Source organism: Nicrophorus vespilloides, unplaced genomic scaffold (assembly GCF_001412225.1).
Source record: "Nicrophorus vespilloides isolate i.1.1-1 unplaced genomic scaffold, Nicve_v1.0, whole genome shotgun sequence".
Taxonomy (NCBI): Eukaryota; Metazoa; Arthropoda; class Insecta; order Coleoptera; family Silphidae; genus Nicrophorus; species Nicrophorus vespilloides.
The window spans coordinates 285,022-297,407 of record NW_017096093.1 but is presented as its reverse complement, the minus strand read 5'-3'; the positions used below and the strand labels follow the sequence as shown (position 1 = coordinate 297,407).

Here is a 12,386-nt window from a genome sequence, read left to right as displayed (position 1 = left end):
GTTTTTTTCTTCTTTCCGTCTCTTTCGTCCTTTCGAATGGATCGACTCCGGTATGTAAATTGTATGAACTCTCAGTTTTCCGCGCCGTTCCAAAAAATTGTTTTTCTTCCTTTGGGTCGAGGTGAATGAACACGTTTTCGAGCGGTTGCAGCACGAGCGGATTCGTTGGGAAATAACTTAATCTCCATATCCCGATAATATGGATCTGATTGCGTTCGGCCAACGGAAAATTGTCTGCATTCTCGAATATTCAACATTCTCTTCGGTTCATCCCAGTTTCTTTTTGCCGCAATAAAATAAGTACTTTAAGAACCGTTTTTATTTTGGTCATTCCATGTTTTATCAATTCTTGTCTCTTAAGATAAGAGGATAAGAAAGGGAGAATTTTTATTTTCGTTCAATAACACTGAAATTCAGGTTATAAAAGAGTGCATATTTTTAAAGGTTTAAAATAAAATTTTAAAATAAATCCAGACAAAATAATTGAATGATAAAATAATTGATAAATATTAAGTAAATATTGATTGAACAAAATACAACAATGCAATAATAAACAATAATGCAAAATAATAAACCCAATAATATTGACACATAATATTTATACATTCAGCTTCTGAGCTTTTGAGTTGATAAGTTATTATCCAATAAAATTACATATTGCTTAAGAAAAGATATATTTTCTATCTAAGTGGACATTTATTAATCCTAAATAAAGTCAAATTAATGCTAATCCTGCTGATTTGATTGTTATTGTAATTACAAATTTTACATTCGTGAGATGTGTTTCAATTATTGGTCTTAGATTAGATGTTTATATTTCATATGACATATATAAATAAATAAAAATGAATGCATGTACATCTTTGCAAAGCGCGAGAAGACCATAGGTTTCTTGCTGTTTTAGAGTTATTTTTTATTGCAATATTCTATGTATAAATCTTAATATTGTAGATCTTTTCTACTTTAAAATTTGTTAGAAGTTATTGAAATATATCTATATAAGTAGAGTTTTTATAATATTGTTATTTTTTAGCATACTGATAAACACGTTTTTCTAGATCTTGCTTAATATAATTTATTCTATAAAATTTGCTTAACCTAGTTGAACCATTTATTTATATTAATTTCCATCGATTTAAGAAGTTTTTAGAGACTTTTGAGACTTTAATTAATAAAACGATAGATATTATTGCATTTTTAAATATATGTAAATATTAAATCTTAAGAGTTATGAAACATAAGTATTATAAAGTATTTATGGGTCGAAATTTGAATTATGATTTTTATTTTGTTATAAATTATTTCCCAATTACTGTGAAATTTTGCTTAACGAAAAGCATTTCATATCTTTGGTTATTTTTATTCTTTCGGTGGCATGGAAGTGTTATTACATTTTGTACCAAAAAAAAGACAAATAACATGTCTGAACTCAAGTTTGGAAATATGTGTAATTATATACTATAATGGTTGGACACAATACAATCTGAGACTTCTAAATTATATATAAAGAGAATTAAGTTTTTGGTTCCGCGAAATTAGTTTGTTAATCGAATCTTCGTTTTGAGAGATAAAATATTATGGTCAGAATAGGGATTAGTTATTTCGTAAAGAAAATGGAAAGTTAACTAAAATAAAAGAAATCATACTTTAAAATATTAGTCTAAGATTGTCTGTGCTTTTTCATTTGACAATTTCCTAGCGGAGTTAGTGCATTTAACACTGATTGCTTAATAATAACACTTTTTCCTAAATCAATATGATTTTCACTAAAAAAAAAACAAACATTTTTAATGAAAATTCAATCATTTCGACTTATTTTATTTGTCTTCGTTACTAACAATGTTTTATGAATCTTCCATTGGATAAACGATCTGTTCTATTCATTGTTTAAAATAATTCATTGAAACATCTGCATAACTTTATTTATAATATTTTGTAATTATTTTCTTCGTCAATAACAACTGTTGGCTATATATTGTTTGAAATTGCAGACTTCGTTATATCAAAGCTTTGTTATCATAGGTAACGTTAACCAAGGTATATTTGGTATAAATTGATATAATATTAAAATGTAATATAAATTAACTTTACATTTTTAAATAAATACTAAAAATGAATAATTCACATGTTCAGAATATTATTCACTACTGAATTATCTGAAGGCAAACACAAAATGTATATAATATAAATCAAATATGACTTGACATGATATTGAAAATGTAAACATAGTAAAACTTGATAATATTTTTTGATTACGTTCGTTGTATTCAAATATTGCTTAATACCACAAGATTGTTCCTAAATAAACATGAGGATTTCAATATTTTAGAAAGTAACAGGCATTTCTAAAATATCAATAAATTAATTTAAACCAATTGCAACGCAAAAATCTCATTGATATTGAAAAATGTTCTTGTTAATTTTGATTATTATTGTTTGTAACATGAAACCTTGTGGCAAACATTTTCGTCTTATGCAATACATACTATTGCCATGAAAATGTTGCACGAGCGAAATGTGCGCGTTCTGCTTATGTTTTGCTCCAATCGGCTGGCTTTAATCTCATGCAAATCACAAAACAACAAATAGAGAGATTGAAAAAAATACAGTCATAGGTCAAGTATTTGCTTCTTCTTGCTCCTTTTCATTCTTGTCAAATTAATTACTGATAGTAATTCAAAAATGATGCATTAATTAAGAAGCTGTCAAGGCTTCAAGTTGCTCGCCTTTCGCCGTTTGTTGTTTCTGTAAGTACTGTAAACATTGCAACATTTTCTACTGTTTTTTGTGTATTCTATGCGTATGTATTTTTATACTCTGCTTAAAATAACATACGTGTATGAACTTAAATTTCTCCTTAAACGTTTTCTAGAAAATTTTATAAATAAACAAATATTAATAAACTATGATAATTTGTCTATATCTACGATGATCTGTTTATTATGTCAAAGCTCTTATTCTGAGCTTGTATTATCTATTATAAATTACTTAATTAGCAATATAAAAAGTTATAATAGATAAATTTTTATAATGACATTTTATATAAAATATTTTATTTTTAATTATAGGTGAAAGTATAATAATTGAACCCTAGATAAGTTATTTTTACTTATTTAAAATAGTAATTTACAAAAAAAGTAATTTAATTAAATGTTTTATTCTGAATTAAAGTTAGTGAGTTAAATTCTATACATTTTGGGATTAAAAAAAAACAATTTGAATAATTTGTGGTAAGACAATGTTCTAAGATAATGTTCTACAGATCTAACAAGTTGAACACATGCATTGCTGTCAAAGTTGTGTTTCTTCCAGTAAACACAACCTCTCTGATTCAATCATTGAAGTAATAGCATCAGTGTGGGAATATAATGAAACTGGCGGTTAAACTGGATATATATTTTTAACTATCTTTTCGGAAAAACATTGATAATTTTTGGAAAGAAGTCACTAAAAAATGTTTAGAGTTTAACTGAAAATATGACCAGAAATTATTCTACAAGAATAAAATAATATCAACAAAAAATATAAATGGCTCAATAAATTGTTTACATCAATATTGATGTAGAAGATGTTCTTGTTAAGCGATTGGTTGTTAAATGCAACAATTGTTAAATGATAAATAAACTGAAACTTTAGACTAATATATTAAAATGTAATTTCAGTTTATTCAGGAATTCTTTTTTCATTTTCTTTTCGAAAATATCCTCATAATCTGGCCGATGTAATTTCTTAAAGGGCATATTTTGTTAATGTAATATTTACAGAAAAAACATTGACTCTTGCAATTTTTAACTAAAAACTCACTAAAATAGTATAAACTTTGAAAATATAAATGTAATAATCATATTTTTGTATGATAAAACTATATATTATAATGTATAATTGTTAATTTTAAGATTCACTTTGATTCAAATAATAAAAAAAATATTCAAAATGGTATAATTGATAATACAATATTATAATCATATATATTATTATGTAAAATTATCATTTTAAAGGAAACTACAATAATTATTAACAATGAATAAGTACAAAAACGAATAAATCAACCCAATATTTCTAGAAATAATGTTGAGAATATAACTTTAATATTATATCAATTAGTATTTATTTGTTTAAATAATTAAATGTATCAGGATTTTTTTTTTATAATACTCTCAGATTGTACAATATTTTTTTTTGTATGCGTTCTTATAGAGATCAGCATACATACATACACTTTTTTTCCATATTAATCTCTTGTTGGCTGTTATCGCATTGACACTCATTATCAAAGCGTGCTCTAATATTAAATATCCATTGGGATTGATTTGACCACAGTATTAAGTGTGAGCCTGTGTATATGTATACATAGGCGATCTTTATTTATTATTTACATACTGCGTCTCCTCTCCGCCATGTTGTCGTGGCAACAGTTAATAATTCCTTCAATAAATATTAATATCAAATCTAAAAAAAGCAAAGCACAACAATGAAATGGTTCACTAGTTTAGAAAAAATAGTGATGCGAGTTACACATTAGATAGACCTAAACAGACGGCAACAAACCCATCGAGCACAAAGTCTTTGGTATCAAAAACTACAAAGATGGACTACTTAATGAAATGTAACTGTATTATCTACTCTATTTCATTCCTCTGAATTGTTTCACCCCGCTGCTGATCATCAATTAATTGATGTTAATTTTAAGAAATTCGGTTCAAGGTTGTCAATTTTTTTGTATATTTCTCGCTTTTCGGCTCGATGTACCAAGAAATTTACGTTACGTAACAATTAGCACTCCACTTATCACATCGCTGACGTCAATTCATAAATTTGTCTGTTTGCGTTTGACTTTTTCGTGATTTTCGCGATAAATTTCCTCTCGAAACCTGCGATGCAAAAGTTTGTTTCATGTCTCTACTAAAAAATATTAGTTTTGGGCGATCGTTCTAGATGCGTGGTTTTGCTTATATGAGGAATATTCGGTTCGTTCACCTGAAATGTTAGAAATGTTGGTTTCTCGGAAACGGTGGAGGGAGAGACCATTATTTATTTATCCGTCCGTGTAATTTTCCTCAATTAGACACACGGTGCACATGCAAATCGCAGACGCCAATAAATTATTTCGACGCCGCATTTTCACTTCACTTCGCATTCGTTGCCGTACATTTTAAACGCGGATTTGTGAAATGCCTTCGGCTCGTTATGTCATTAGAAAACTTCCTCAATTCCACCCAAACCCATATTTCCTTGATCCATTTTTAAATATACTCCAATTGCCTATGAGAACGGATGTCTTGCAAAACGCTGTGAAATTTCTAATTCCAGTTTATCCATTTCTATTTAATATCAAAAAACTAACAACGAAATGTAAATGGTTAAGCAAGAATTTATAATTAATTGCACTGAAACAAAGAACATTGGAAAATATATACTCAATAAGTTTCTATTAATGTCGAACTGAGAGTTTCTAATTTGTGAAGGATATTATGATATTAAGTCTTATCTTTAATAAATTATAACGTTAATTTGTTAATAAGGGAAACATAACTTAAACTGTCTATTAATGAATAAATAAAAAAATACTTTTCATTTCTGAATTAACAGAACAAAAACCTGAGCATTTGGAAAGGATATGTTAATAATTATATTAAGTTTCTTTGTAATAGATTAAAATTTAAGAATGTTTAAATGTTTTGTTGATTCTAGGTAATTCGAGGATGCCGCAATGGCAAGTGGACGATATTGCCCAAGAATTGAATGCAGATATAGAAGGTTCAATAAATGCGCTGCAAGCAGATCAATCGAATAATTCCTTTAATATGAGGTATAGCAACCAATAATTGGAATATTTCATCAAAGTTTCAACAATGTATGTTCTTGTTTTCAGCGAAGCTATATTGTCCCTATCGAATATGACTGTTTTCAAGCAAGAAGCCCCATCTCCGACCGATAATCCGGAAACTACCGTAACCCAATTTAGTAGACAAAATCAACCATGTTCTTTGGGTAACCAACAAGCCCAGGTTCCCGTCTCCCAAGCCAACAACATCAACGACAATCAAAACAACACAATTTTGAATACAACACTGCAGCAGTTGCTATCACAGACCGGATACAATAGCATCCAAAACATCGACAGTTAGTAGCAAAGATTATAGACTTATTATATTCACTAATTTACTCGTTTCAGGTAACTTGTTGAACTCCCCGACGAACAATCTATTGAACTCTCCTGGTAATTTATCTCAGGATGGATACGGAATATCGCCGAGTTTCACAGAAGATTGCAGATTTCAGTATGTCTTGGCAGCTGCTACAAGTATTGCTACCAAGATGAATGAAGATACTCTTACCTACTTGAATCAAGGTCAGAGTTATGAGATTAAGTTGAAGAAGCTGGGAGATCTTTCCACATACAGAGGGAAATTGTTAAAATCGGTGATTCGGATCTGCTTTCATGAGAGGAGATTACAGTATATGGAGAAGGAGCAGATGACCTCCTGGCAGCAATCTAGACCCGGCGATAGAATTCTCGAAGTTGATGTGCCTTTGTCTTACGGTCTCTACGATGTTAGCCAACCCGCAGGTGCCTTAAACACAGTCCAATTCAGCTGGGATCCAACTAAAGAAGTTGGTGCTTACATCAAGGTATACATATTACAGGAATCATATTTCATAGATTTGATTTAACATTGGAATGATTTGCAGGTGAATTGCATTAGCACAGAGTTTACGCCCAAGAAGCACGGTGGAGAAAAGGGTGTTCCTTTCCGAATCCAAGTGGAGACTTATCAAGGTGGTGATGGATATGATTCACCAAAGCGTTTGCATGCTGCAGCCTGTCAGATAAAAGTTTTCAAATTAAAAGGTGCTGACAGGAAGCATAAGCAAGATCGTGAAAAGATTATCAAAAGATCCATTTCTGAACAAGAGAAATACCAACCCAGTTACGATTGCACTGTTCTCAACGACGTAAGTTCTGAATATTGATATTAACTCAAATATATCTTTATTATTTAACAATGATGCAACTTGTTTTCTAATAATTTGACTTTGTCGCTTTCAACAATCTATCTAATTAAATCAGTATTGAAATCTTTGATATTCACTTGTATAACATTTATAAAATTACGTTTGTATGTAAACCAAGCATTTCAATTTCAGATTCCAAACGAATCCTTAGCAAATGTACCAATTGGTGGACCCTTTTCTCCAGAAAGGTGAGTGTTCTATAATTTTTATCAACGTTAATATTTCCAATCATTTAATCAAATCATATTCAATAAGCAATATTGAATTACACATTTATTAACATATGATTAGACGCTCCTAGAAATTTATTTCAAATATATTTATTGCATAATCAATAAATTTCAATAGCTCTATTACAAAACCAATGTATTACAGGTGAAAGTACAAATAAAAATACACACCTCAAATGTAAAATAAATAGGTCACCTGCATGAAATAAAATGATAGTGTTTATGCTTATACTCTTTAAAGTTAAATTTCAAATTATGATAAAATTCAATCATTTAACATATCAATTGAAAATAATTATATAAATAAGGTAATATTTTAAATTGAATATTATTGAAAAAAAAACATAGCCATAATATTGAGCTTAAATTAATATAGTAATTGTATTGAATTAAATTAAATTACAATATTACAATTATTATAAGATGGAGTTGACATAATACTCTTATAAAATAGAGGCTGTAACCAAATGTTTGATAATATAATATGTATTGTAGGCAACTTCTATAACACTGTACAATATTTGTTATATAACTTGGTACTTCTCTGACCGACTTAGGCAACTTTAAGTGCGTATAAGATATCGGTGATCTATATCACTGTATTAAAAAGTTTACTTATTTGTTCGAAGAAATTAATAGAGTAACTGGTTTTTACTACCCTATCTATATTTATTTTGTGTTTCGAAATACTGTAAACTCACATAACAAAGGTCTGTTTACCAGCTTGATACAGCATATTTGCTCGGTGATTATTCTTAAGATAGCGACAAGTACGTACTTACTTTTCCGTTTATATGTTTATTCATGTCATGCTGATAGAGAAGAAAGTTATCATCGTCTGTATTTAAACATCTTCGAGGATTGTCAGAAGTTTCCATTGAATAATTAAGATAATCTTTGTCATTGTGCTTGTATAATACATAAATATACAGCGCTTAACGAGCAAAATAAATTGTAAGAAAAATTACTTGCAAAATGGAACGCATTATCGTATATTACATTAGTTTATATGGGGAAAATTGTTTCACTATACGAGTAAAAATCCGGTAATTTTGGAACGGGTTATGCTCGTTGAGCGAAGTTCCACTGTATTGATAATATAATAATTATGTTAAATAATAATGATAATGTTTAGTTTGTTTTGTACTATATATATTTTTTTAGAATACATTGAGATAAAGAGTAAAAGTTTGAACATGCAAATATTGTTTTGTGTTAGGTTATTATTTGAGTGCATTTTATATATAAATAATAATTTAAAAATGTAAATAGTGAGGATTTAGGAGAAAATTTACAGCTTAAGAAAGTTACGCAAATGTGTGAAATCTACTTAGTAATAATAATATCTTAAATTATTACTAAGAACAATGTTTAAAAAATAGTAGAGTTTATATTATTAATAGTAAAAGTAAACAGTTTGTTGACAATAGACATAGGAAAGCCGTGTTTTCTTTATTTTACAAGTAACCGCACGTTCTAATATAAACTAGTTATGTTTAGTATTTAAACTATTCAATGTCACAACATAATACTTACAATAGTTGTTACCAACGAGAACATAATATGTAAAGTACACGAACAAATGTCACTTGTTATTTATGCATATGTTAATTTTACAAATTATTTATCTTAACAGACATATATCATCTCATATATTGCTTATATAATTTATTTTATTTTAACATATAGCAAGATATAATCTAAATTATTTTTGTTAAATACAATTTTAATATATTTTCTGCGTAAAAATCTGCACTTAATTGATTGTTTCAAATTACATTATTTGCATAAAAACGGCAAATACATTTAACAAAATAAAATGAGAGAAACGTTCCTAAAGATCGATAAACAATTAAGAAAAAAATACTCTGACAATTACTGATATATACATAATAATGATTGTCGCTAATTAATTTGAAATATCTTTTTTTTTTCAAAAAGGGAATAAAGTTATATAATTATAAATTGCTATTATTGTGTTCTTCGTATTACATCATCAGTTAAGTTGCATGAGAAAATTAAAAATCTCAAGTTTATTATAATTGTAAATAAGTGTTTTATTGTTCTTATTCTAAAAATAATTATTAATGTTGATACAAATTTTGTTTGGAATATTTAAATTGCTAGTGATCGTGTCCTTCGTGTTGCATCATCAATTGTGAAGCTGTCTGAGCAGAGTCCCTCGAAATCTACAATGTCTATAGAAAATACTAGTTTCTACTGGTATCGGATGCATACTTTCAGATCCCCGAGCACGTTTACTTGTTATAACAGTTACTTTTCGATTTACATTACATTATTTTTAACAAACGGCGCGCAGTCAATTAACCTGAGTAAAATTTTGCTGAGCGGACTTAAATTATGGTGTTCCAAATAATCGAAGGGTTTGTACGATCATTTACTATTGTCTGCGGACTGTAGAAGACGAAGTTCGTGATGACAGTAACCAGTTTGAACCGGCGTTCGTTCATCTCAATAATTCAATATTCTCTCATTAAATTAGCATTCGAAATATCGAAATGGACACGCGTTTAAAATATAATTGAGAAAAAAATAATATACGTTGAATCCAGTTCGAGCCCGATTCTATTTGTTTACTTTATCGATTTCGAAATAGGGCTTTTTAGCCAATTAGATGGTGAAATAATGAAGGTGTTTGGGAGGAAGGATGGGTTTGAAAAAAATAACATATAATGCAGTATCATTTCGGGGATTGTTTATCGCGGCGTTAATTGAATGAATAAATAAATAAATATGGCTATTTTTAGCTGCGATTCCGACGAAAATAGTCTGCGCGGAGCGTAGTTTCGATGGAGGAAAGTTCGGAGGCTTTGGTTGGTATGGGATGATGGAAGTGGTATAGTCGCTCAATATTGAACTCCCTTACCGAATTAAACCGCTCATTCCTGGCGTAACCGGTTCTATCCGGCTTCGCACTCGCATACACACACACGCTCGCACATATTATCTAGCAAATGAAGTAGATTTTAAACCAGAACCAGACCTTAACTAACGTACTTGCGATCACAATTCAAGCGCACAAAACAAGTCGTCCTCCTGCAGGGTGCAATATTTTCACGTTTAGTGCTTCGATTCATTCTAAATGGTCTACTATGTAGACCAATGTAGTTCCAATACTCGGTGGACTTAGTTTGTACGGAAATTTATACACCTTTCTGAAGAAAACAAACAATTTGTTTTTGTGTGTGTGTGTGTGTATTAACGTAGTGAAAGCGAGAGGAAGTTTGAGGGAGCAACAAGGAGTCAGGAATGGTTGAGAAAAGTTTCGCGGAGAAAGCCGGACGGTCCCTCTTCATATTCATTTTTGTTCCGATCATTGTCCTCCTCGGCGGCTATTACATCAGATGACAAAAGCTAGTAACCTTCTCTTCCGAATTGCGAATTATCGGAACGGTAAGATGGTCTATCTTCTAATACACACGATGACCATCACGGAGCGCGAGTACGTTTTGCAAGCGCAGTTCTTTCATGCGTTCGGGCAGATTCAGGAGGCGCGATTGATCGGTCGAAGGGTCAGCCTCAGGATTCAGCCCTACGGCGGCAGGAACAAAATGAATCTGCAGCGGCTCTCCCTGCCCGGTCTCAAAGCTATGATGAAACGAAACACGGGCAACATCAAGCATCATTTGAGGACCATCAAAATGTATGTTCCAAAATCCTATCATTTTAGATTTCACAACCTATCTTTAGAAAATTTATACTCCATCATTTAAGTTTAATATCATATAAGTTTTATATCTATTTTATGTTTTATTTTGAAATTTTATTTATTCTTGAGCTATAAATAACGTAATTGCAATACAATTATGCAATGACTCGGCAATTCCATCCAAGTTTTCCACGCAGCGATATCAAAACAAAACCGCTTAGGTAGAATACACTACGTATTTGTGGTATAAATTGAAAGTCCTTGAAGCATTTTAGAATTGGAAAATAAATGTTGCATTTACAATTTCCCATAAGCATACATAATAGAGTCGCTAAATACATGATACCAACAACAAATACATGATTAATTCAAATGAAAATAAAATATGTATTGTTTCAGTACTTCACAGAATAATTTCCAAAGCCCGATGGGAGCGAACGAGGATAGGAACAACTTGTCTTCATCGCCTTCTCATTCCAATCCAATCAACGATAGACCAACGAACGGACACATTCAAGATGTTAATCATCAAGATACAAGACAACACCAAGATGTAAGTCATTTAATGCTTAAAGCAAAAAAAAACTTATTTTAACATCTAAATCTAGCAGTTCTTCGTGCCCGAAAATCTTGGAGAAGAAACGACAGCAGCCCAAACGAACGCCTGGTTAAATCAGAACAGATTTGAAAAGTATATTCCCGCCTTGTCAGGATACAGCGGCAAGGATCTGCTTCGAATGTGCAAGGACGACCTTATAGAAATTTGCGGACACACGGCTGACGCCATACGACTATATAATTCCGTTCAGAATAAGTGAGTTTCAACCTCTTCGTATTTTCAAAGCACATTCTGCAACATCTTTTCTTTCTCAGAGTTATTATCCCGAGGAGGACGCTCTACGTCAGCCGCGAACAGATGAACGTGTTCAGCGCCATCTACATGTCCAACTACAGCTCCATCGACCTTCTGCAGAAGTTATCCTTCTTCCTGGGAATTCAGCCGGATTTAGTAAAAGACATTCACATGGTAGGACCGCAATCCATCCGCATCCAAGTGGAGAATGAAGTCATCATGTACATGAAAGACGAAAGCATGTTTCACGTGTCCATCGCGCCAGAAACCGCGAACACTAATTGCGTTATAATTCTGCTCAAACCATGTAACAGATAAATTTGTATTTGTTAATGTACTCTTTATGATTATAATTATTGTATAAGCTATTTTCAGAAAATCAAGGAAAAGAAATATGAAAGTAAGGAATAGAGTTAAGTTTTCGTTGTTGTTTTTTTAATTACATGGAACGAACATTAAAAACAATCTAGAACCCCATCTACCAAGACGATGTGTTTGTATTTATATAAATCAATTTAATTTTAAAACCTAGCTTAAGCTTTACATTGAATTGTGTCAATTAATTTAAACGTGTTAAAAAGAGCAAATATAAAATATTTTATTTTTACAATTTATA

The 12,386-nt window shown here is 30.5% G+C and overlaps 1 protein-coding gene across 4 annotated transcripts in view; it reads left to right on the top strand.

The window, feature by feature from the left end:
- LOC108569517 (transcription factor CP2-like protein 1) overlaps nt 1–12,154 on the top strand; it is a 31,693-nt gene extending 19,539 nt beyond the window's left edge. Inside the window, exons 1-9 of one of the 4 annotated variants that reach the window (XM_017931100.1) lie at nt 4,435–4,606; nt 5,692–5,809; nt 5,873–6,123; nt 6,176–6,633; nt 6,694–6,957; nt 7,150–7,205; nt 11,317–11,470; nt 11,526–11,731; nt 11,791–12,154. In XM_017931100.1, the coding sequence (XP_017786589.1) occupies nt 4,588–4,606; nt 5,692–5,809; nt 5,873–6,123; nt 6,176–6,633; nt 6,694–6,957; nt 7,150–7,205; nt 11,317–11,470; nt 11,526–11,731; nt 11,791–12,088 (1,824 nt within the window). In that variant the 5' untranslated portion in view covers nt 4,435–4,587 and the 3' untranslated portion in view covers nt 12,089–12,154. Of the gene's footprint in view, nt 1–4,434; nt 4,607–5,691; nt 5,810–5,872; nt 6,124–6,175; nt 6,634–6,693; nt 6,958–7,149; nt 7,206–11,316; nt 11,471–11,520; nt 11,732–11,790 lie in introns of those variants that run through there. The other 3 variants (XM_017931099.1, XM_017931098.1, XM_017931101.1) reach the window with 3 other exon arrangements.
- The last annotated feature ends 232 nt before the right edge of the window (nt 12,155–12,386 follow it).